Source organism: Panthera onca, chromosome E1, assembly GCF_046562875.1.
Source record: "Panthera onca isolate mPanOnc1 chromosome E1, mPanOnc1 haplotype 2, whole genome shotgun sequence".
Classification (NCBI taxonomy): Eukaryota; Metazoa; Chordata; class Mammalia; order Carnivora; family Felidae; genus Panthera; species Panthera onca.
Window position 1 is genome coordinate 35,802,475 of NC_138352.1, and position 25,701 is coordinate 35,828,175.

The 25,701-nt window shown below is 50.9% G+C and overlaps 1 protein-coding gene across 2 annotated transcripts; it reads left to right on the top strand.

Annotated features, from left to right (window-relative positions):
* The first annotated feature begins 593 nt into the window (after positions 1-593).
* LYRM9 (LYR motif containing 9) lies at positions 594-18,622 on the top strand. Of its 2 annotated transcripts, none has more exons than XM_060646752.3 (4): positions 594-665; positions 13,903-14,046; positions 15,725-15,817; positions 17,077-18,622. In XM_060646752.3, the coding sequence occupies exons 2-4, from the start codon at positions 13,921-13,923 to the stop codon at positions 17,092-17,094; spliced, it is 237 nt and encodes a 78-aa protein (XP_060502735.1). In that variant the 5' UTR covers positions 594-665; positions 13,903-13,920; the 3' UTR covers positions 17,095-18,622. The 2 variants fall into 2 exon arrangements, with proteins under 2 accessions (XP_060502735.1, XP_060502734.1); XM_060646751.3 differs by lacking the exon at positions 594-665 and adding an exon at positions 1,212-1,575.
* The last annotated feature ends 7,079 nt before the right edge of the window (positions 18,623-25,701 follow it).

A 25,701-nucleotide genomic window follows, 5' to 3' on the forward strand; every position in this document is an offset into this window, starting at 1 on the left:
AGAGAAGCACTTTAGCTTTAAACATTAGCGAGCAGGGAGAGCCTATTTAATAAAACAGCATTATTTCATTTTCAAAGAATGATACCGGCAGTAGCTGAGTTTAAATTCTGTATTCTTTTCCTCAATTATAATTACAGATGGGTCTGAAAGGAAGCATGCCTATTACTGTCATATTTATTCTTTTGACAGGTGTTATGGGACTGTAATTTGATGAAATGACTCAAAACGCAGATTCCCTTACAAATACAATGCCCGTCATCAACACGAGGGGTTTAGGGAAAGTCCTCCAGCAAACCTCCTCGCAAATCTTGAACACCCCTAATGTTTTAGCAGTGATCCATGTTCAGGAATATGGGGGAGAGCCTGCCTTCGGGGCTTATATCCGAGGCAGCAACAGCCAGAAGGAAGAGTGGGTGTTCAAGGCTGTTAGCGAGGCAGCTTTTTTTTTTTCCACTGGGCGGGGTCGGATCAGGGAAGGGGCACCCAGCGGGTCTTGCCTGTAGGGTTTCCTCACGAACAGACCCCAGCCCCTCCTGCCGGCCGGCAGAGGGCGCTCCGCGAACAGCCGACGGGCGGGGGCGGGGCCGCGCCGGGCTCGGGGCGCAGGCGCACTTGGGGCCGCCGCGTCCGCCGCGTCCGGGGTTGACGTTGCCCAGTGGAGGCGGGTGAGCCGAGCGGCGCCGGCGGAGGGCGGGAGACGAGACGCGGGCGGGCGGGCGCGCGCGCGCGCGGGCCGGAGCCGCCCGGCGCGGCGGGGCGGGCTGGGGATGGGAGGCCTCGGGCGTCCTCGGCTTTGCGCGGCCTGTGGCCGACCCGCGGGGACCTGCGCGGTCCCCTTTCGCTCCGCGTCGTCGGTCGTGGCCGCGGAGGGCCGGGTGTCCTGGCGCGCGGCTCGCGGAGGCGCCGGGCCCGTCGCAGGCCTGGCGGGCGGCTCGGAGGAGGGGAGAAGGCCCCAGGACTCGGGGAGGGTCGTGGGGCCACAGGGAGCCCAGGGGACTCCGGGCGCTTGTGCGAAACGCTCACCCTCTGGCACACACGTCCGCGCTCAGCCTCGGCTGGGCTATTTTTCGTAAAGGTTTTATTTCTAATCTCTACACCCAACGTGGGGGTCGAACTGACAGCCCCGAGATCAGGAGTGGCATGGTCCACTGACAGAGCCAGCCAGGCGCCCATTTTTCAAAGAGGGGGGCGAGGGGGGGAGGGCTTCGCAGTCCGTCTGCCCCCATCAAGCTCCCCGGGAGCTTTGCTTGCCTGCAATAACCTTCAGGTTTTGATGGATGCTTCTGCATAACACATCAAGTCACGCGGAGGCCAAAACCCCTTGGTCCTCAGGACTATTTTTGTTTTTGTTTTGTTTTTACATAGCATACAACTCGTTTAAAGTGCACAATTGAATGTCTTTTAGCATATTCAAGAGCTGTGCATCCATGCCATAATCAATTTCAGAACATATTCATTGTCCCCAAAAGAAACCTCTCCTTTAGCTGTCACTTTCAATCTCCCATTTCCCCCAGCCCTAGGCAACCCCTCATCGACTAACCGTCTCTGTGGATTTGCACGTTCTGCACACTTTGTGTAAGTGGGCTCGTATATTTGGTCTTTGGTGGTTGGCTTCTTTCACAGAGTGATGTTTTCTAGGTTTGCCCATATTGTAGCTTGTATCAGTTCATTTCTTTTTTTACTACAAAATAATATTCCGTTGTATGAATATTTTATTTATCCATTCATCAGTTGATAGAATTAATCTTAAAATTTTTTTTTTAATGTTTATTTATTTTTGAGACAGAGAGAGACAGAGCATGAACAGGGGAGGGCCAGAGAGAGAGGGAGACAGAGAATCTGAAGCAGGCTCCAGGCTCCGAGCTGTCAGCACAGAGCCCGATGCGGGGCTTGAACTCACAGACCGTGAGATCATGACGTGAGCCGAAGTTGGAGGCTCAACTGACTGAGCCACCCAGTCACCCCAACCTTAGAATTAATCTTAACTCCTCCCCTCCTACTAGGCCTTTCTGGATCTGACCCAGCCTTCCTGGACAGCATTCTGTTTGTTCCTGCTCTCCCCCTTGCCTCAGTCCCTGGGCTCCTTTGGGCCTGGCAGTGCCTTTCTCCCTCAGACCTTCATTCAAACTGCTGTCTGCCTTCACCACCCCATCGCCAACTCCTACTCCTCCTTGAGACCTCAGATTTAATGTCCTTGTCTCAAGAAACCTTTGACCCTTGACTGGGTGAGAGATCCCATGAGTCCATCTTTCAGGGACCTGAATTCCACCTTGTAGTAATTAGTTATAATTGAAGAATTAGTTTTCATTTGACGTTAATGTGTAAGTTCCATGGGTTCAGGGTCTTCTGTTTGTTTCTGGAACAGGTACCTAGCACCTTGCTGGTGCTCCGTGACTATTTCAGTACTTGCCCACGCATGCTTACTATGTATCAGGCACTTTACTATACTAGGGACACGGTCATGAACAAAATAAATGGACGCCCTGCTTTCTGGAGTTTACATTCCAGTGGGGGGATACAATGAAATATATGTCAGGTGGTAAAGAGTGCCGTGAAGAAGGATAGCCGGGACTGCACAGTGGTCAGGGAAGTCTTAAGTGAGACCTGGATTCATTTGCGGGGGAGCAACATAAATGCTGGGAGTGGTTGGGTAAGGGAAGGCCGGAGGGAGGGAGAGCATGAGAGGAGAAGGATAAATCCAGAGCCTTCGGCTCAGCCATCCTCCGAGATGAGCCCTGTATGTGGGTAGGAGCTTGTTAGGAGGGTGGAGACCTGGGTACGAAGCCCAGCTGTGCTCTCACCTAGTTCTGTGTGAGCCTGAGCCTCAGTGTTCCTCCTCTGTAAAATGGGAGCAACCGAGTTGTAGATTCAGTAGCCCGTATGGAGTGCCCTGACCTGGCAGATGGATAATCGCTTCCTTCTCTCGCCCTCAAACCACGGTGATGCGTTGTGGCCTGCGTGGGGGAGGCCACGGCCACAGGGCAGCCTAACATCACAATGACTCACTGCAGGTTGCTGCTTGCTCTGCTCCGACACCGGCATGTTTGCCTTTTGTCTGATTTTTCCGGTTTGCTTTGGCCAGGATAGCTCAGCCGGTTCACTTTCAACTGCTAAAGGCTCAGGGGGGTTGAGCTCAAAAAATAGGATGTTCAGGGTGGTTCGCTGGCCTTTGAGACAGCAGGTGTGGGAGAATGAGCTGAGGATCCAGAGCCAGGGATTCAGGGCCTGAGTTTGAGACCTGGCTCTGCCACCTGCTGGCTCTGTGATTTCAGGACAGCCCCTGTCCTGGCTTTAGTTTCCTCCCTGGTAAACGGAGATCAATCAACACCCATGTTTTGAGCTTCTGTTATGTCGTGGGCACCGTTAACCGTGGAGGGATGACTCCTGTAATACAGTCTGTGTCCTCCAGGAGCTTACAGTCAGCAAGGAACAAATAGGCAGCTAGAGTAGGAAAGGGTATGATGTTCAAGCACCTGAGAATATGTGGCACTACCGTGCTGGGCACTGACGTCAGCTCACATGACCTTTACAACCCCCTCCTCCCCATGAGGTACACATCTTGTTCTTCAGTTTACAGAGGAGGCCGCAGAATATAGAGAAGTCAAACAAGTTGTGCAGGATCACGCAGCTCGTGAATGACAGAGGTAGGCTCCTAAATCAGGGTTGTTTGTCATCAAAACCCTCTCTTCCATCACACCGAGATAAGTGTGAGACCTTATTAGAGGAGTATGGGCAGCATGGGGTGTGAGCCTTGAGGGGTGACATGAGAGCTGAATCTGTAAGGGTAAAGAGGAATTCTTGAGGCAGGTGAAGGGGGAAGAGAGGTGTTGACGAGCACAGCACATTTCAGAGATGCTATTACCAATAGTTACTAAGCGCGTTGTATGTGCCGGGCACTGTGCCGGGTGGTTTAGGAGTTATTTAATCCTTACAACGATTCCGTGTAGGAAATACTGCCAGTTGCCCCATCGGCAGATGTGCCACTGCCTCCAGGGTGGAAGCTGAGAAACTTGCCCAGGTCCCACAACTGGCAAGTGGGATTTGCACGCAGACTGCCTGATCCCAAAGCCCGTGAACTTCGCCCCGCAGTTCAGCGTGTGGCTAGAACGCAGGGAGTGTGGGAAGGACAGCAGGAGATGAGCTTGATGAGAGAAGTTGGAACCAGATGTCGGAAGGTCGTGGGTAAAGAACACTCTGCAGAGGTTTCGGAGCAAGGGAACGACATGGTGTGTGTGTGTGTGTGTTTAGGAAGTATCCTTCAGTTGGACTGGAGAGAGAGATTTGAATAGTCTGAGCAAGGCATTGTTCCAAAGCTGAGAGCCAAGGTACTGCCCAGGTGCAGGACCTTGAAGGAGTGGGGGAGGCACTGAGGACCAGGAGGGTGAGGGGAACAGAGGGTGGGTCTTGAGAGCCTCGACCACGTCCACGTCGGAAAGGGACCAGAGGAGCAAGGACTGCTGCCCCGTTTCTAGCTCCAGAGAATGCGTGTGTGCAAGGCAAAGCCCCTGTGGTGGGGGAGCAGAACCACTCTGCTTCTGTAATTGCGACTTTCCCCATCCAGAGAAATAATTGCATATTTAAACAATGGCCTGTGCAGGCTTAATTTAGCCTTGTATCAGTGCCCAATAGGGCATAATTTCTGGTCATTTTCTGTAGTTCCATTCTTTTCTTTTTTTAAATATATGACTTTCCCCCACTTATTTTTAGGTGCCCTTTGTCAGGGCACAGGGTAGCGAAACCGACAGTGGGGTTAAATGAGGCCATAGGCCTGTTTCTCAGCCTCTGTACCCATGGTACCACTTGGCTCCCAGGAAATTCCCTTTGTGGCTTTATTTTTCACTCTTTTCCTTTATTCTGTTATAGTCTCCTTTGGGTTTCCTAAGAGCTTTTTTAGCATTTCCTTAGTTGCCCCTTTTCTTTGTCTGTGTAATTGACATCAGCCTTGTGACTTTTTTTTTTTTTCATCTTTGTGCCGCAGGAAGCTATAGATGGTGTCCTTGGGTTTCAGAAAAGCACAGAGCAAAGTTACATGAAGAAGGTTGAAAAAATAAGTAGTGAGTAATAGCACGGTCAAGTGCTTTCATGAATGCAGACCTAGTCCTGAATGAGCCCCAGGAGGGTTCTCTGTGGGGTCCTTAGCCCTGACCCGGGCAGCGTTTTGTGGATGGCTCAGATATGGACATAGCTGGTGTTAGAAGCACGTAGGGGCATGGGCTTTGGAATCAAACAGACGTAGGTTTGATTCCTGACCTTACCATCTAATTAATAGCTATGTGGTCTCTGGCAAGTTGCTTAACCTCTCAGAGCCCCAGTTTCATCATCTATAAAATGGGGCTAATGATATGTACCCCATAAGATCACACATGTAAAGCTCCCAACACCTACCTCGCACATATCGATCACTCCCTGAACGGTAGGTAGTAAGACGTGTCATCAGCTGTGCAGAGAGCTTGAGGTAGGACAACTAGGTAACATGTCAGGCTGTTCATCTCTGGTCCCAGGCCCGAGTCCAGAGCCACACACATGCTAGATGCTCTGAATGACACTGTATGGGTGACTGACACAGCTCACTGGGGCTAAAGTCTCTCTCTGTGTCCCCCGTTTGTGCCTGGTACGTGATTGTTTCTGTGCCTTTATTGTGCCGAATTGAGTTGAGTTGGATAACAGACAGGATCACGTACCCCAGCGATTGTGACAGATGACGACTCTGGACTGAACTAATAGAATACAAGGTGGGAATTTAAAAACAGTTCATGGAAAAAAGGTTCCTCTGAGCTGAATGCCAGGGGCACATGGGGGCCTGAGCAGAGAATGCAGTCAGCAGCATGCCTTGAACTCCCAAGTAAAGGAGGTGACATTGCCACCTGAGCCCCAGGTGGTCAGAACAGAGCTGGCCAGAACACAGGGAAACCGCAGCTTTTCCACTGGACAGTATATCTAAGAGCGAGATCAGTAATGAGGGTGTGTGTGTGTCCAGAGGAGGCTGAGTGGGAAGGGGAAGCATTGGGAGAGGCTAGAACCTTCAGGGTGGGTATCTTGGAAAAGAATGGCTACAGGGCTGGGGTAATTGGCTGAACAGTGACAGACTGGACTTGGGGGCCAGTTAGGGAGACTTGAGCCCCAAAGGGCAGAGCTCAGACCAATGACTAGAAGTTTACAGAGCAGATTTTAGCTCAGACCCGAAGGGACTTCGTGACAACTCTGGCAGAATGGAAATGGGGAGCTTGGACTTGGGAGGTCATGAGCTCCTTGCCACGAGGGAGCGTAAGGGAGAAAAGCTGGATGACTCCCTGCCAGGGATGTGGAGAAGAGATTTTTTTTTACCCTGGATGGGAAAAGGTTGCCTTCAGAGCTCTGGTTTTGAAAGACTCCCTACTTTGGATGATTTTTCTGCTCGTTCAGTTAACACCTTTTACCGAGCACCTCCCATCAGTCAAGCCATGCCACCTTAGGTATTTTTATAACCCTTAATTCATTGAAGGCTACAGGATGAATAACCAGAACTCGGTTCTGATTTGGGAAAAAGCTAAATACATTTCACCTGCTCTTCAGTTTGATTTCAAAGAGAAAAAAGATGTTTTTTTTTTTTTTTCTCTCTCTCTCTCTCTCTGATGTCGGCAGAGGTAACTAAAATCAATGAAATCCATAAGCCTCTGCCAGTCTCAGTTTGCACGACCAGCTTCCTTCAGCAGGCCATTTTTATCTTGGGTAGAAGCCTCGAACGGCATCATAACATATTGTTTTCCCTTCTGCTTTCCCAGGGGCGGAGAAGGGCCGGGGAAGAGGGCCTCCTGTTTAGTGACAGCATGTGTGCTGTCTTACTTAATCCTCATGTCAGTCTTGCCATGATCTGGGGCCCGTGTTTTCACTGTTCCACCTCAGTCTTCAGGGTGCGGGAAAGTTGACTGAAGGTTGTCGCGGGGGAGGAAGGATTCGACCTGACACCCTTCTGTTGCGTGACCACTGCGTGCCAGGCACTCTGTAACAAAGCCCCTCCAGGAAGAGAGTAGAGGGCATGGGAAATTTGGTTGCAGATGGGATAGAGATTGGCAGTTGACTGGGGAAAGCCTTGAACAACCCCCCCCCCCCCAACACCACCACCCTACACACGCATACTGATGAGCTTAGACTTTGTTCTGTGGGTGCCATTAGAGGATATTAAGCAAGACACTCATAGATGAGATTTTTGTTGTTAGTTGCTCCGTTCTGGCTGAGTATAGGGAGGGAATGAAGAAGAGACATGTCAGAAGGGTGTTGGGTTAATCCAGGAGGGAGGCTCCAAGAGCCTAGAAGAGCCAAGGGAAAGGAAGGGCCCCTTTCCTTTAAGAACTCAGGGAGGTTAGGGTACCCGCGTGGCTCAGTTGGTTAAGCATCTGGCTTCAGCTCAGGTTATGATCTCATGGTTGTGGGTTCGAGCCCCACGTCGGGCTCTATGCTGACAGCTCCGAGCCTGGGGCCTGCTTTGGATTCTGTGTTTCCCTCTCACTCTGCCCCTCCCCTGCTCATGCTCTGAATTTCTCTCTCAGAAAATAAACATTAACAACAAAACAGAACCTCTTCAGGGAGGTTGGAGCACTGGAGTTAGGGGCAGAGTCCACATCTCGGCCCCACCATTTCCTAGGTGTATATTCACGATCAGCCTCAGTTTCCACATCTGCACAATGGGATGATAATGTTTTTTCTCAGAGGGTTGTTGTAAAAATGTCTAGCACCACGCTTAGCACATTGGTCAGCTCTCAGGCAAGGATGAATTTCTTGGGGGAAAGGATTTGAGGATATTCTTACCTGGTGGCCTCTCCAGACTGAATGAGGCAGGAGGCAGAAGCTGCCTGCAAGTGAGTTGGAGGGAAGCTGAGGGGACCGGAAAGGCTTGGCACAGATGGGTGGGGAAGGGGGGGGGAGTGTTGCTGCTGGAGGTGATGGGTAGGAGTACCGGGGGCCTGGAGATGCCGAGGTTGCTCAGCCAGCAAGCATTGGTGGGGGGGTGTGCTTGGTACCGTGCCGGCACAAGAGTTTGTGCCGGGCGAGTTTGATCTGGTTGGGGAGGGTGGGGAGACAAACACTCGGAGCCCCGGGCGATACCTGGTGACCTGAGCCGCCACAACAGGCTGTGGGCAAACAGATAAGGGAGCAGAGAGTCTGTGTGGGCGTGAGAGGGGATTGGAAGACCTAACCCAAAAGAAATTTCCTGGAAGAGTGTTAGGGACTCACACAATCAAGGGAGAAGGCTGGAGAACTGGGCAGGCATCTCGACGTTCCTGGAAGGCCAGGAGGCAGGAGCCACAAGGACAGTTCAGAACAGGAAGCGGCTGATCAGGGCACACCATTGCTGGGATGCATGAACTCATTTTCAGGCTCTGTCTAACCCTGTTCAAGAACCCATCTCCAGAGGTGGGGAGCACTCAGTTGGCCTCGCCTGGGTCTAATGCTCTCCTTGTGGCCAGGAGAGATGTAGCCATGGACAACAGTCTCAGCAGACCAGACTCAATGGGAGGAAGTCATCCCCTAAAAGGAAATTGGTGGGGCAGGTGGGGGGGAAGGGAGGGAAGCTGAGCTTAGGAAGAGTAACACCCACGTGGACCCTGGAGCCAGACCTCCCCGGGTGGAAGTCCTGGCTTCTGCACTCATAGCTGTGTGTGACCTTGGACAAATTTCTTAACCTTCTTTTTGCCTCTGTTTCTGTATCTGTAAAAGGAGAGCATAATGGTCCCTTCTTGTAGGATTGTTGTGAAAATTAAGTGAATTCGCGTGCATGGTTTAGAATAGTCTCTATCACGTGATGCATGTTCAGTAAGGCTGTCGTAGGAATAACTGTATGTGCTTCTTATTATTATTTGTTGTCAGCACTAAAGGAACTACGGGGGTGTGTCAAGGTGCCTGGCAGGTGGAGGAGTGATGGGGGATGAACCTGGGCGGGTAAGAAGGCTTCCGGAATTGGTGTCAGCCTAACAAGTTTAAGACATTATCCCCTAGGTAAGGGGAAAGCTGTGGAAGAGTTTTTCTAAAATAACTTTTTGTTTCAAAGAATTTCAAAATATAGAGAAGTCGAAACAAGAGCGCACCGTCCACCCTTATCGCTGCCACCTGAACGCAATCTTAACGTTTTGCCACATTTGCTTTTCCTTTCTCACCCTACCTTTTCTCGTTTTGTGTTGTCTTCTGGGGAACCGTGTGAAAGTAAGTTGCAGACATGATGACACGCGTCTGGATGCTTCCTTCCACTTGCTGAGAATGAGGACGTTCTCCCACACAACACATTGTCGTCGTACCTACGAAAATGAATAACCGATAATCAGAATCATGGCACGTCCAGCTGTGGGAAGATTTTAAGTTAAGCGTTAGACAAGGCACTGTGGCCGCCATGTGGAGGGTGGCTGAAAGGGGGCCGAGGGCTGGTAAATACCCTTCCGGTTATCCAAGTAGCAGATGATGAAGACTGAACTAGAGTGAGGTGGGGTGATGAGGGCTGTTTGAGGTACCCACAGGTCTCCCATTGAACATGGTAGCAAGGATGCTGGGTCAATGAAGGCTTCCGCGGGGAGGTGCCAAACCTTAGAGCTGAGTGTTGAAGGATCCGGAGACCCGCAGGGAGCAGATGGTACGCAAGAGTAGGAGAATTCATTCAACACGTGAATATGGAACATCTACTGTCATGGTTATGTTTATGTGTCAAGTTGACCGGGCCATGGGGTGCCCAGTTGGTTAGCCAAACATTATTCTGGGTGTGTTTGTGAGGGTGTTTTTGGATGAGATTAACGTTTAAATCACCAGACTGAGTAAAGCAGATTGCCCTCCCTAATGTGGGTAGGCCTCATCGGAGCACTTGAAGTCCAGAATAGAACAATAGACTGACCCTCCCCTGAGTGAGAGAGGATTCTCCTGGCTGATGGCCATCAGCCTGGGACAATAATCACGTGAGCCAATTCCTTATAAATAATATACATATATGAATATATCTGTATATATTCTCTCTCTATATTCTATTGGTTCTGTGTCTCTGGGGAACCCCAGTGCACCTACTAAATGCCAAGCATTCTGTCACGGTGCACAGGCTGTAACACGTGAACACGACACAGGCTGTCGTGGAATGTGCCACCCAGAGCTCAATTTGCCTAGACGCTGCAGTGAGTGATAGGAAATGTGATGAGGGGTGGGCAGGGGCCAGATCAAAAGGGGCCTTGGAGGCCATGGGAAGGAGTATGGATTTCGTTCCATAGGCCAGTGCTTTCCAAACTTCAGTAGCACTTTCATGATTTTTTTTTTTTTAAGTTTATTTGTTGTGAGAGAAAGAGAGGGGCAGAGAGAGAGGGAGAGGGAATCCCAAGCAGGCTTCTCGCTCACAGCATGGAGCCCAGTGTTGGAGTTCCGTCTCCCAAATAGAGAGGTCATGACCTGAGCTGAAATCAAGAGCCGGATGCTTAATAGACTGAGCCACCCAGCCACCCCCACTTTCATGATTTTTGCCATATCCACATTGCAACTGCCTTCTGACTTGCTTGATAATTTTAAAATAGTGTTGCGGGGTGTCTGGGCGGCTCAGTTGGTTAAACATCTGACTCTTGATTTCAGCTCAGGTCATGACCTCACGGTTCACGAGTTTGAGTTGCACGTCGGGCTCCGCACTGACAGTGCGGGGCCTGCTTCGGATCCTCTGTCTCTCTTTCTCTTTCTCTCTCTCAAAATAAATCAGCTTGCATGATTTCTCTCTCAAAAATAAATGAACATTAAAAAACAAAAGCTAAAAAGTAAAAATTAACGAATAAAATCAGTTTTGTGCCCGTTCCTTTTTTAAACTGTCTTAAGCCACAAAACCAATGACATTATGGTATTTTTTGGTCATTACACATGAAAACAAATATAAAATCATCACAATAAAAAGGTATCGGTCCACATGCTGCTGAAAATAATTTCACATTTGCCATACATTTTGGGAAAGTTGTCATGAGCGGCAAGGGTAGGGGTGAATATCAGATCAAGGGTTTCGGGCAGGAGCATGCCATGTTGAGAGTCATGTTTTGGGAAGATTCACTGGCTGTCAAGTGGTGAATAGATTGGAAGATAAGGAGGCCTGCTGGGAATTCTGGCAGTTGCCCACGGGAGCTCTGATAACAGTCTGAGGCATGGATTATGCAGTGGGAACAGAGGAGGGAGCAGATTGGAGGGGGCATTCAGAGGTGGATTTGGATAAGACTTAGAGACCGTGGCATGGGATTGAGGCAGGAAGACGAGGCTAGGTTGGCTCAGTGCTGGTTTTGGGTTGGTTGCCTGGGAAGACCGAGGTACCGTCACAGAGGCAGGGAGCCTAGGAGAGGCCGAGGTCAAGAGCAAAGAGCGGGATGTGCCAAGCAGCTGTTTGGGGCCCCAGGGTTTGACTAGAGTTTTAGCGGCGATGCTCTGGAGTTCATTGCCCCTTAATAGCCAACCCACGCTTTAAATTAAATTAAAACATTTTTAGTTGAACTCTTCTGAGTGGACCCACACATGCATTCTCTGCTACTTATTACTGAGAATGACTAAGTATTATAATTGAGCTGAAAATAATCTCCCGCCCATACTTGCTGGGTTGGTTTCTAAGTATTGCTGGGGTTTTTAACTACTGAAACAAAGTTGTGCTCTTTCCAAATGTTAATCTGGAAGACTGCAGATGGTAACCATCTGTTCCACGACTAGCATTTTACAATATTTGATTAGCACTTTATATAGTTTGGGGAAGCCTGCCAGTGGAGTCTGCCCATCAGGTGGGCACTTTGGCGTTATGTCCTCCGTGGTGGCCCTCGAAGGTCTTTGCCCCCACTGTGTGGGGTTCCCCTGTTTTTTGGAGACTTTTAAGTGCAACTAGTCAGACTGGTGGGTTGATATTCATGGCAGGAGGATCTTAGGGGCCTTGCACCGTTCTCACTCTTCCTTAGAGCTGGAACCATCAGAGCTCATCAGGGGAGCAGGATTTGGGAGGGTGGGATCTGTCCATCAGTTAGGGCTCTGGGTGCCAGGTAACAAAACAATAAATCTAAGCTGCTTTGGTAAAGGGGATCAGTTGGCTAGGACCGTTTTTTTTTTTTTTTTTTTCTTTTTAAGTTCATTTATTTAGAGAGAGAGAGAGTGAGTGGGGAGGGGCAGAGAGAGAGGGAGACCGAGAATCCCACACAGGCTCCGCACTGCCAGCGCGGAGCCCGATGCGGGGCTCCAACTCCCAAACCGTGAGATCGTGGCCTGAGCCGAAGTCTGATGCTTAACCCGCTGAACGACTCAGGTGCCCCAGCTCAGATCCTTGAAAAGTCTAGAGGTGGGACTGCCTTCAGGTGGATGGTCTTAGGGTTCAAATGAATTCTTCAGACTTGGCATTTCCGCTCAGCCTGCTGCCGTGTGGCTTCAAGAGGAGGCAAGAGCGAATCCTTCCCGCAGCAAGTCTGGAGGGAAAAAAAGGAGGCCTTTCCACTCACCCCTGCAGAGGTGGTAAGATTCACTCGGACTGGGCCAGCTTCCATCATGTGCCCACATGTGGATGCAGGGCTCTGATTGGTCGGGCCTGGAGTGGAGCCCTGTCCAGGCCTGGGTGCAGAGGCCTGGGGAGGGGTGGATGGCCAGTCACACATCGGGGCCGCTGGCAAAAGGGAGGAAGGGTGGGTGCAGACAAGCACCTGTCCATCCCGGTGTCATGGCAGAAGCCCAGAGGAGCAGGGGGCATTGGCAAACTTAGCTGTGGAGACAGGTGGTTATTGTTGCCAGGAAGATAATATGCTGGAAGTGGAATGAAGGAGCCTCTGAAACTAGCTACTTAATGAATTCCCTTTCTTAGTTTAAGAACCTGTGATAGATTTAGTATTCTGGTTCTCTCTCTTTTTTTTTTTTTTGAAGGGGAGGGAGTTGTCTCTCTTCTTTCCATGTTACTTTGAAACTAAGGGCAGTCACTTAATCTTGGTCTTTCAGCTCCTTCGTTTGGAACATAGTGAGCTTCCCTCTCGGAGAGGGGAGATCTGTACAGAGGAGATAACAGTTTCCATTCAGTCCAGTTCGACAAGCAGGGCACGAAGCCCCGGGGCCTGGGCTAGGCTGCACAGGCTTGGCAGCAGATGAATCCTCAGCCGTGTGGACAGCACTATAACAGCTCTAGAGCAGGGCACTGCAGCCCCTCAGGCCGGGACAGTCAGGAAGGGCTTCCCAGAGGAAGGGACACTGAGCTGGACCTAGAAGGATGGACACGAGTTCCTCGCATGGAGGAGGAGGGGAGGGGAGCTTGACGCGAAAGTGACGGCAGGTGCAAAGGCACCAAGAGGGTGCCGATTTGGGGGAGCTGGGAGAAGTTCCATGGGGCTGACTGCGAGATGAGCCCAGGACCCTGGTTCCAGAGCACATTCTGGCATCAGGGTGGAGGAGACTGGAGAGTGACAGGCTGAAGGCAGGGACACCTTCAGGGTGAGATGCTGTGGTAGAGGTCGAGGCAGGAGCCTAGCAGGTCTGGGCAAGCTCCCGGGTGACGTCGATGCTACTGGTCCAGGACCACACTTTGAGTGGCGAGGCTCAGACCTCTGGACGTTCTCCCCTCTGTTGCCTGTAGTCAGCTCGTTTCTCAGTCTTGCAGTGCGGGGTCTTCCTGCTTGTCACCCCTACCCTGCCCGTCCGTGGCACCTCGTCCCCCACCAGCGGAAGTTGGCTTCCAGAAAGAAGGCACCAGGATGAGGCTGTGCATCTCCCTTCTGGTCCCTGCGGGCCTGCTCTGGGCTGAGACTTCTGCAGGACGGAATGCCCAGCCCGAGCTTGGGGTCTGGGCTCTGTGGAGCATGGCACGAAGGCGACCTGGCCTCCACGTTGGATCCAACCCGCTTCACAGAGCCGTGGAACGTGGGGGGTCAGGGCCAAGTACCGGCTTGATGCCTTAGAAGCGATGCTTTCTGTGTCTTCCAGGGCCCGAGGGTCTGGAAGATGGCCCCACTCCCAGGGGCAGAGCTGGTCCAGAGGCCACTGCAGCTCTACAGATACCTGCTGCGCTGTTGCCGACAGCTGCCCACCAAGGGCATCCAGGAGCATTACAGACATGCGGTCAGGCAGGTGGGAGCGGTATGTACTGGGCTTGGGATGGGGGGGTTCCCGTGATAGGGGACCCATCTCAGGGCTGGGGGCAGGGAGCAGGGTGCAGGGATAGTCTCTCGGGTGGCAGTGAGGGGGAGGGGCGGCAGTCTGGTAAGAGCCACCAAAAACCACAGCCCAGCCCCTCTGTCTGATTTTCGCTCAAAAAACAGAAGATGTGTCATCCAGCGCCTCAGCTCTGTACCAGGGCTCAAATAAGGCAGCTCAAATGGATACTTAAAATAAAATATGGGACACGACATCATGTTGACGGGCATTGCTGCCAATAATGCACAGCCTGACTTTACTCAGGAGAAAACGTCAGGCGGATCCATAACGGACGGGCCATTTCGCACACAACTGGCCTCTGCTCATCCAACCAATGTGTCAGTGTCATGAAACACAAGGAGAGCTGTGCTTTCAAGGGGACGAAAGAGACACGACCGCTCAATGTAATGAGTGGATTGGATTCTGGACCAGAAAAAAAACAAAACAAAACAAAAAACACAATGATTCAAAAGGACGTTATCGGAGAAATTCGTGAGTTTGCAATTTGGGCTATTGATGAGAGAGTAGTATAATATCAATGTTGAGTTTTTTGGATTTGACTCCCACGGTTATATAAGAGAGAATCTCCTTGTTGAAACACACTGAAGTGTTTAGGGGCTCGGGGCACGATGTCTGCAACTTTTAAATGCTCCCCCCCCCCCCCCGCCTCAAATGGAGCACAAACCCATAAAAAAAGAGCATGATAAAGCAAATGTGGGGAGATGTTCACAATTGGTGATTCTGGTAGGGAATTCATTTGTATTCTTGCAGCTTTTCTGTGGGTTAGAAATGATTTCTAAATAAAAAGTTCAGAACTAAACTGAATGCAAATAGCATGTGGAAAGCATAGAAAAAATAGAGGTAGCAACAGACAGGCTGTGGAAACATGGAGGAGGGCGCAGCTGTCTGTCTGAGGGCGCCACGGAGGACTTCCCAGGGGCGAGCGTTTGAGATGCTCCTAAAGACCAATCGGAGGATGTGTGGGGTCGAGGGTGACCGGGCAGAGAGGGTACCAGTTCTCTGTAGAGGGCCCTGAGTGCCACACCAATGAACTTGAGCCTCCCGTTCCGTCTCAAGGGTGAACACGTGGCCGGGAGCAAACAGCAGCCCTGCATTGCTCTGCGTCGGGCCTGGCTGGATCTTCCAGTCACCCTCACCGCTGCCCTTCCCTCTGCTTGGCCTTGCAGCACGGGCCAGGGGAAGCCTGGCTATTGTGGAGCCTGGTGAAAGCGGCTTCCTGGGAGGAGCAAAGGAAACCGAGGGATGGAAGTTTCCCTTGGGCCCGTGCTGCCTGATAACCTTTGGGCCCAGCTTAATTGGGGGTAACTTGGGGGCCAGTCTTCCATTTTGTAATTGCTCTGCTGGCCGGAGGACATGCTGTGTAGCTGAATAGACCAGGATTTAAATGCTGGCGCCATTGCATGGTGGCAAGTTGGGGTGTCTGAGCCTCTGTTTCCTCATCTCTGGGTGGGATCGTCATAACGGTCTACGGAGGGGTAAGAGCGATATGAGTGGAAAGGGGCCGCAGCGGGTCTGGCCTGTGACTGGTGCTCTGAAGATGCTGGTCCTGTGAATTTTGCCTCGTCATCTTTTTTTATGCTTCAACTTCCAGAGTTTCCGGGTTCATTCAGATGAAGACAGTCCTGAGAGAATCCGGCAGATTATTAAAAGAGCCATCGAAGATGCTGACTGGATCATGAACAAAGTAAGTGCCCGGCTCCCAGCTCTACCTGCCCAGCCTGCACGTTGATAGCTGTAATCTCTGTGACCACCAGGGGTCGCCCCTGCCCCACGGTTGAACCCCTCCCTGCCGGCCGCTCCCCTCCTCCAGAAGCCCAGAGGTGATGACAGGTGCCTTGCTGGTTGCATCTGTTTTCTGCAAGGAGTGGGGTGTTCTCAATCCCTAAAGGCAGACGGTGCTGAATAAGCTGCGATGGTGGGGCAGGAAGAAGGAAGAGAAAGGTCTTTGTGATGTCTCAGACGCGAAAGCTTTCTTGGGGAACCGTGAGTTCCCTGTGTCCGGGGTGCTCACACTGAGGCAGGGCCATTGAGGAAACATCCAAGTGTCGATTGTGGTAGAGGGAGGGAAGGAGTCAGAAATACAGACTAACTTGCTGGTCCTTACACATTGGTGTTAGAACAACCCCCCCTTCCTTCTAAATCACAGTCTCGAGATCCAGGGTCCAGGATTCTGTTTGGAAACTCAGTGATTGGACTAGATGGCTTCTGAGGGTCCTTCTCTAGCTGAGATTAAAAAAAGATTTTTTTAACGTTTATTTATTTTTGAGAGAGACACAGAGACAGAGAGTGAGTGGGGGAGAAGCAGAGAGAGAGAGGGAGGTAAAGAATCTGAAGCAGGCTCCAGGCTCTGAGCTGTCAGCACAGAGCCCGACACGGGGTTTGAACCCTCGAACCGCGAGATCATGACCTGAGCCAAAGTTGGGCACTTAACTGACTGAGCCATCCAGGTGCCCCCCGCCTGATATTTTTTTTTAAAAAATATTTATTTATTTTTGCGAGAGAGCATGAACTGGAGCAGAAAGAGAGGGGAACAGAGGATCTGAAGCGGGCTCTGCGCTGACAGCAGTGAGCCTGATGTGGGGCTCGAGCTCACCAACCGTGAGATCATGACCTGAGCCGAAGTCATGCTAAACCAACTGAGATTTTCTTTTCTTTGAACAAGACTCCGCTTAAATATTAGGATGGACCTGCCACACGCTCACTTCTAATGTTCCAGTGTCTTTCTTATGCGCCCCTCCCCCCCCTCCCCCCGCCACCGCTGCCAGCTTCTTCTTCCATTAGAGAGGAAAGGCGGTCCAGGTGCCGACTAGGGATTTCACCGTCTGGTGCCTGCGGTGCCCCCTCCTCCGAGAAGCCCCTGCGGGAGGTGGCTGAGGCCCAGATGGGTCTCGGGATTTCCCGGGTTCTCCCTCACCCACTTCTAATGATCTCTCTGTCTCACAGTATAAAAAACAAAACTGAGACTCTGGGGCCTGAAGAACGAAGCTGTCCTAAAGACACTGAAGTTGAGAGACCATCTCCTGGAACTAATCAGCGGCGGCAGTTCTGAAACATCCATTGGCCTTGCTGGCTGAGAGCAGGGAATGCGGGGCGGCAGAAGCTGACGTTTGCTCAGATGGCTCCTTCTGCCACGTCCTGTGTCCCCAGCATCCTCGATGTTTGCCTTTCCTGCCGGTTACAATGTGAGATTTGGGGAGAATGTGCTTCGTCGCTTTGCTTTGAACGTGGTTCATTTTTTCTGGATGTTGTCCTTCGAGACTCAGAGGGGGCGTCCCCTCTGATGGCAGACATGCAGAGGACAGGGCGTGGGTCTTAGAATCAGTCGGGTCTGGGTTCGAATCTCAGTTCTGCGGCTTGTCAAGGGCGTTGCCCTTGAGCTCAGACTCCTCCTCTGTCAGGATGAAATACGATGAGGCTGAAGCACCGACTGCAGGACCTGGTGCACGGTGGCGCCACTAAATGTCCCCCTGAGGAGGCCATCCTGTGCCGCCCCTTCCTCTGCTCCCACGGTGCTCACACATCTCTCTGGCACACTCCTCCATGGGCCTTAGTTGTTTGCGGGCTTGTCCTGCCCTGCTTGTTGTCCCTGAACCCTCATGGGCCCACCGGGCCTAGCCATCTGCCAAGCGGCTACTCCTCCTGGCCCTGTCCTTCCTTGAAGTCCTGGTCCTTGTCCTCACGGAGTTTCTAGTGTCCCCGAAGTGGTGACACGCAGGCTGCACAGAACAAGGAAGAATGGCAAGGCAGCGACGGGAGACACCGAAGCGTGCAGGCTCCTGTGAACCTGTGACCTGCCCCGATGGCTCTGCTTTGCCACCGTCTCGGAAGGAAGAAGGGAGGCAGGGAGGATGGGAGGGAGGTGGGGAGCAAACACTCCTGTGGGTTATGGCGAGCCTGAAATCCGTGGAGAGACAGGCTGTTCCCAGTTGGAACACATGGAACGCATCCCAGTTCCACAGACGTTGCTCTTGGGAAACATACTTGGCCTAGTTCAGCCTTGGTTTCCCCATCTCCAGTGGAGGAACGCCCACGCCTACCTGCCAGGGCTGCAGTATGGAGTCCTGAGCTCTGACATGAGCCAGGTGCTTCACACGGAAGCTGGCTCAGGGAGCTGGCTGCCTGCCGTGGCTCGTTACCAGTTAGGGAGCCTTGCTTCGCAGATGGGGAGATGGAAGCACGGACAGGGTGAGCCCCCTTTCCAGGTCACCTGGCGGCTAGGCCAGGTGTGTCTGAATCTACGAAACACCACAGGTTTGGGAGGGAGAGGGGAGCAGCAGAGGGAGGGAAGGCGGCCAGGAAGGACTGAGAGGCCAGGCCAGAGCAGAGAAGCCACGTTGGGACCTGAGTATCGCCCAAGGACTCTCAGCAGAGGGACGAGCTAGCATGTTTGTGACCCTGCTTCGTTTTACGCCTTCAAGTGACTCGGATACATCAGTATGCGCTTGACTGAGCAGCAAATAAGGAAGTAAATATATCCGTTTTTGAAAGCTCCGGTGTCTTGAATGTTATGTTCATTCATTCCCTAAATGCATGCTGTCCCTACCGTGTGCTGTCATACTAAGTATCGAGGACTTAGAGTCAGGCCTATAGAAAGCTGCCCAGGAGGGGATCGTTCTTCAGAGGGGATGACCAGACGCTGGTCCCACTGCCAGACAACAGGTGATGAGAGCAGGGTGAGGAAAGCCGAGGAGTTTCAGGCCAGTGCCACACCCGAGCCGGCCTCCTCCGCCTGTGGTTCAGCCCTCTGAAATCAGGGGGCCCATCCTTGGTCAGCAGGGGTGTGTCTTGATCACAGGAATGAGGTTGGTTGTATCCCAGGCCTTTCGCCCGCAGGAGCTGTGTGAGTGAAGTCTGGCCAGGGTTTGGGAGAGGATGAGTGTCCCTTGCCCTTGACTGGCTCCATGGCGGTGGTCCCGTGGCTTTCAGTTCACTAGTTGGTGCTTGATCCAGTTGTGCCGACTCCCCCAGGTGGCAGACAGTGGGTGCCCAGCTGGCCAGGGGCTGGCCTGTCAAGGGGATGGGTCGGCTAACAAGGGGTTGGCCGCTTTCCACCCGCTGAGCAGGTCAACTGACGACACACACCCAGGAAGTGCAGGTAGAGGAAGCAAGATACAGGATGGGATGAACGTGGCAGGGCAGGGAGGCAGCGCAAAGTTGGGAGTGGGGGCACGGTGGGCTGCCTGGGAGAGCCTCTTGTCCTCACTAGCCTTCCCGTCTTCTGCCCTCAGACTTCCACCCCTGTGATCCCTGCGCGGATGCTGTGTTTGGGTAGGCCTGAAATTACCCAGGGCCCCGGCTCTTAAATGCACACAACCAAGGGTTTACAGGGCAGCCGCCAAGCAGAAGGAAGAAGGACATGAAGGCTTGTCCCAGAGGCACAGGTAGTGTGAGCTCCAGAGCCAGACAGATCAGAGTTAGGTCCCAGCTGTGTCACTCCATAGTGCTGGGACCGGGAACGGCCCCTCACTGTTGTCTGCACGTTCCTCACCTGCGGCGGCCGCGCATCCCAGAGGTGGTCAGTTAGGATGGTGCGCGCAGGTGGGCGGCCGGTCCTGTGGCCTCCTTCTCCCATCTTCGGTTCACCCAGTCACGACCCTCCTCTGAGGTGGGTCTGCATGTCGCCCTGTGCCCACTGTACAAGCTCAGCGCCAGCGGGAGGGCGCCTGGTACCTGCTGTCTGCCCTTGGGCTGATGCCTGTTTGCACTTACGCGGCTTGACCGGAGTGCATTTGTATTGTGAAGTTCCGAGGTCTCCGTGAGCAACACAAGGCTGCTGCTGTTAAAGGACATCGGTTCTCCTGGAGGGACGGTCACATCTGGAAGCTGATGCCTGGGGCAGCTTTGCCACCAGCAGTTCCTCCTTCGTACCAAGCCTACCCTGCCCTGTCTGGTTTTATCCCCCCCAGCTCCCCCCCCCCCCCCGGCCGTGCCTACCCCCATCTTAACCGAGCACCTGCTTTGTGCACAGCCCTGTGCTAGGCAGGAAGGCACGGTCCAAGGTCTGGACAGATAGGGGTCACCGGGAGGTTGAGTAAATGCGGCTTCTAGAATGTTCTCACAATGCAGATTCTTTTATTCCCTCTCTCATTATTTCCTTGTATGTGTATTTTTCCCTGGAGGTTTCCATGCTTCCCCTGTCTCTGGATGAAAACTGGCCTAGGCCTCAAAATTTAGGGGCCAGTCTTAGGTTAAACCCGAAGTTGCGGTTACTGTTCAATCATAAAACAGTGCCATTTCACTGATTGAAAGATGCAGTTGAAGGTAAAAATAAAATTTCAGAACTTGAATTAAAGTTGAGGCTTCTCTCCTCTTCCAGTTGGGATCTACTACAGATGGGAACCCCGCTGTCAGAGAAGAGGGACGTAGGTGGGTGGTCTTTGCTTACTGGCGGGGGGGTGGGGGGGGTGGGGGGGGTGAGGAGGTGGGGGGGGGTCAGGGGGTGAGGGGGTAGGGGCATTCCAGGCTGAGGCAGTTTAAGCAAAGGCACAAAACAGAACCCCATGCTCAGGAGCTCCCATGCTGTGTCATGTGGTTGAGACATCATGGACCAAAGAGATAGTCTTCCTCTTCATGGAATTCTCTCTCCTACCAGAGGGCAAAGCCCTTGAGGGCAGGGAGCACACACCAGCCACCAGCCCGTGGCGGAATCCTCCCGGCCAGCTGTATGCCTGCTGCCCAGGTGGTAAGTTACGCATATTTGTTCAATGAACGAATGATAATACTGGGCAAATGGAGGTCTCTTATGCTTAGATTTTTATTGCTTTCTAATAATGGGGAGGCGGGGAGGTGGTGATTATTTCTTGGCCAAGTACTGGTCGTGTGTGCGGGAGGGGTGGCAACACCTATCACGGGCGCTCAGGAGCTGATTTGGAGGTGGGAGCATTTACCGCCGCTGCATGAGGGGCTGGCATGAGTGCCTCCCACGGACATCCTCAAGGAAGTTTGTCTGGAGGCAGAGAAAAGATTTCTCATGAAGCAAAGATTGTCAGGAGTTGAGACCCAAACTTCCTCCCAGCTTCCTGAAACGAACCTGTCCCTCTGTCCGTCTTGCTTCCCTAGGGGGTGGGGATTAATATGAGCACTCGGGGCAAACAAAGCAAACTACCTTTGTTGAATGACTGGGAGGAACTTGGTGCTGTTCGGTTGAGGGAATGACCTTGTTAACAATGGGATGGGTGATTGCAGTTCAAGGGAAAGACCAGAAGTTCAGGAATCAGGCCTTAAGAGGTTGAGAGCTACCTCTAGCTCCACCTCCTGACTGCTCTCGCTGCCAATAGCATGGAGACATAGCATCTCTGGAGACCGTGGATCTCTTCCCACCAGTGTCTGGGGAGGTACCTTATTCTCTCTGGGCTTTGAGCAATGAGTGCACAAGAGGGGTTTCGTTAGACCCCTGAGGCTGACTACGGCTCACACCCTTGAGATTGGGTAAGCCCGCCCACCCCCGTGCCTGTCGATTTCAGGTGCTAACCCAAAGCAGGCATCTGTTGTTGTTTTTTTTTTAAATTTTTAAGTTTGTTTATTTATTTTGAGAGAGAAAGAAACAGAGCACACAGGTAGGGGAGGGGCGGGCGGGGGGGGGGTGGAGAGAGAGAATCCCAAGCAGGCTCCGTGCTGTCAGTGCAGAGCCCGATGTGGGGCTCGGACTCAGGAACTGTGAGGTCATGACGTGAGCTGAAGTCAAGAGCCAGACACTTAACCAACTGAGCCACCCAGGGACCCGAAAAGCAGGCACCTCTAATCACCAGTCCCACATACTGCCGTTCCCAAATTGACGTGGTTTTCTTACCCCCAGTGCTGACCTCCCTCTGACCCTGTCCATGACGTTCTCAGGCACCCTTGCACTTTACAGATGGATCCCTTGCTCTCCCAGCACTCCAGCTTTTCATTCCATGTGTATTTGCCCACAGTCTCCTGCCCGCAGTGCCCTTCTTGCCTCACCTTATTCACCCGAAAAACATCTTTTCTCTATCAAGACTGAGCTCAGGCATTATTTCTATGAAGATATTCCCTGCTCCCCCCTAGCATCACATCTTCCAAGATTTATTTCATGTTAACTGCTGAGTGCAATCCAGATGACACTGGCTCCTTGAAAAATGAATGCAATCTTAGGCCAAATTAAGAAAGACATGGGATCAAGAAGAAGGGAGGTGAAAATCCTCCTTATATTCTGCTTCATTCAGGTTACATCTAGAACAGCGATGGTCAAGTATGGTCCGTGGCCTCCTGGGAATCCCCCAAACCCTTTTGTGGGATTCTCAAAGTCAAAACTACTTTCGTAGTAATACTAAGACTTTGTCTTTCCCACTCTGTGAACTTTTGCACGGATGGGACGAAAGCAGCGATGGGCAAAGCTGCTGGTGCCTAAGCATGAATCCAGATCGGGATTATCACCGCCAGCTTCCTCATGACTGTCCCTGACGAAACAGCAAAAATTATTAATTTTGTTAAATCTCAACCCTTGAGTGCACTTGTGAAAATATTCTGTGTGGTGAGATGAATAGCACACATGAGGCACTCGTACCGCATACGTAAGGATGCGGTCTGGAGGAGAAGCACACGATTATTCCAGGTCTGAGCAAAAAGAAGTGCTTTATTCATGGAACACCCATTTTTTATTTTTTGTTGGAACAGTGACTGACCAACTGATTTTTCAGACTTCCTTTTTTTGGAAGACATGTTCTCAAAAGTCAATGAGGCGAGCCTGTCATTTCAAGGACACCAGCCGACAAGATTGGTTGCCAGTGGCCAAAATTGAGCTTGTCCGTCACAGGCCAATGGGTGTTAATGTAAAACCGTCTGCATAAAGCCCGTGGATATGGTTTCGATTTCTACAGTGCAACTGACTTTTTAAAAAAATTTTTTTTAATGCTTATTTATTTTTGAGAGACAGACAGCACGAGCAGGGAGGGGCAGAGGGAGACAGAGAGACAGACAGAATCCAAAGCAGGCTCCAGGCTCTGAGCTGTCAGCACAGAACCCGATGGGGGGCTTGACACCCTGGCACCCTGAGTGCAACTGACTTTTAAGAAATGACCACTTGTCAAGCTTTGGCGCAGTATCAAAAAGAATATCTGGGGGCGCCTGGGTGGCTCCGTCGGTTAAGCGTCCGACTTTGGCTCAGGTCATGATCTCGCGGTCCATGAGTTCGAGCCCTGCGCCGGGCTCTGTGCTGGCCGCTCAGAGCCTGGAGCCTGTTTCAGATTCTGTGTCTCCCTCTCTCTCTGCCCCTCCCCCGTTCGTGCTCTGTCTCTCTCTGTCTCAAAAATAAATAAACATTAAAAAAAATAAAAAAAAAAAAAGAATATCTGAACAAAATTAAAAATGCCTCTGTTTTCCAAATACACAGCTGTGGGAGGCTGGATTTTCTTCATGTACTTCAACCAAGACAACATTTTGACAGGCCAAGTGTTGAAGCAGCTGCCTCCAAGAGATTTTCAAAACTGTAAAGTAATGCCAGTCCTCTGTAATTAAAAAAAATTTTTTTTCATAAATGTTAATATATAATAGGCTTATCATTTCTCTAAAACAATAAACACCAACATATAACCCACAGTCACAAAAACTGTGGGGTCCTTAGTAATTACTGAGGATGTAAAGGAGCCTGAGGGTAAAAAGTTTGAGAACTGTTTTGTAAGCATGGTTTAGTCAGGTCTCTCCCCTTCTGTCACAGCATAGAGTCGTCAGACCCTAAATTTAGGGCTTTGATCTGGATCCCGGTTACATATTCCTATTGACTTTGGCCCCTAAGGCCAGCATATCAGAATTACTGGAATGTGGACCCGTCCTCTATCATGTTAATTGTCCTTCATGGCTTCATCTCCCCTGAAGTTGTTGCCATTCATTCATTATTCATTAATTAATTCAGACACTGAGTGCCTCTTATGTATCAAAATTCCATTTATCTCCATCTGAGTTGGATTGTGGGTGGTTTATTATTTTATTATTTTTTAAATTTATTTTGAGAGAGAGAGAGAGAAAGAAAGTACAAGCAGGGCAGGGGGAAAGAGCTTGGGGGGGGGGGTGGGTAGGGAAAGAACCCCAAGCGGGCTCCACGCTCTCAGTGCAAAGCCTGATGTGGGGCTTGAACTCACAAACTGTGAGATCATGACCTGAGCCGAAATCAAGAGTCGGATATTTAACCCACTGAGTCACCCAGGCGCCCCAGATTATGAATGATTTCATTCGCTCCCCCTACCGATCTGTATGGTTTCTGGAAATGTGTGGAGAGATTTAGCTTTAGGCACCCATGATGAACCATAGGAATCTAGAAACCTCTTTCATAACTCAAATTTAACAAGTTTTTTTTTCCCTAAAATTTTCCAATACACACACATAGAAAACATTTGTTGCTAACAAGTGTGGCTGAAACATGGTGAGTCACTTTGAGAACTTATTATTATTATTTTTTCTGACATTGTCACCTTTCTATTCCCATAAATCTTTCAAATTCTTGAATGGGAGAGAGAAGAGGAATTGTCCAAGGGGCCAACTTGCCAGGTCAGCCTCAGGCTCCAGCCCTCAGGAATGAACATTCTTGTCCTTTCCCTCATCTTTGCTGCAATGTTGGTTTCATGCTGTCCCTGCCTCAGGACGCTCCGTCTTTCCCTTGCGTACTTGGCTATGTCACCAACCACCGCTGGAGGAGCTTACGACCCTTATACACTGCTGGCGGGAATGAAAATGGCACAGCTGCTTTGGAAAACAGTTTGGAAGTTTCTCAAAATGTTAAGCGTAGAGTTACCATATGACCCAGCAATTCTATGTATATACCCAAGGGGAATGCCTCATGTTCACACAAAAAAACTTATACACAAATGTTGCTGACTCCATTTATAATAGCTGACCAACAAACAAACAAGCAAGCGACCCAATGTCCATCAACTGATGAATGGATGAATAAAGCATAGCGTAGTCATACGGTAGAATATTGTTTGATAATGATAATTTAAAAAGTGAAGTCTGATATGCCCTGCAGCATGGATGAACCTTGAAAACACTGCTAAGTGTAAGAAACGAGTTGCCAAAGACAATGATATATTGCATGATTCCATTTATGTGAACTATCTGTAATAGGCATATCTGTGGAGAGAAGAGGTAGATTAGCCTAGGGTCGAGGGCAGCAGGGCTTGGTTGGAATGGGAGTGACTGCTGATTGGTATGGGGTTTCTTCTTGGAGTGATGTAAACAGTTTAGCATGAGATTGGGGTGATGGTGTACAACTCTGTGAATGTGTTAAAAGCCAATGAACTGTACACTTTATTTCTTTAATGTTTCTCTTGTGGAGGGGAGGGTGAGCAGGGGAGAGGGGCAGAGAGAGAGAGGAGAGAGAGAATCCTAAGCAGGCTGCATACTCAGCACAGAGCCTGATGTGGGAGTTGTATAATGTATACACTTTAAATTGTACACTTTAAATGAAGGAGTTGTATGGTGTGTGAATTCTATCTCAATAAAACTGCCAACAAGAAATCAAATGCCAGGGGGAAACCAAATAAATCTCAACGTATCTGGAAGTTAACCAGTTAAATTATCACTAATTTCTAGAAAATTCTCACCTTCTTGATTAGT

Coding starts and splice junctions, on each gene's coding strand:
- LYRM9 (XM_060646752.3), top strand. CDS start 13,921: ATGGCCCCACTCCCAGGGGCAGAGCTGGTCCAGAGGCCACTGCAGCTC. Junction 14,047..15,724: donor ACAGACATGCGGTCAGGCAG/GTGGGAGCGGTA, acceptor TTCAACTTCCAG/AGTTTCCGGGTTCATTCAGA.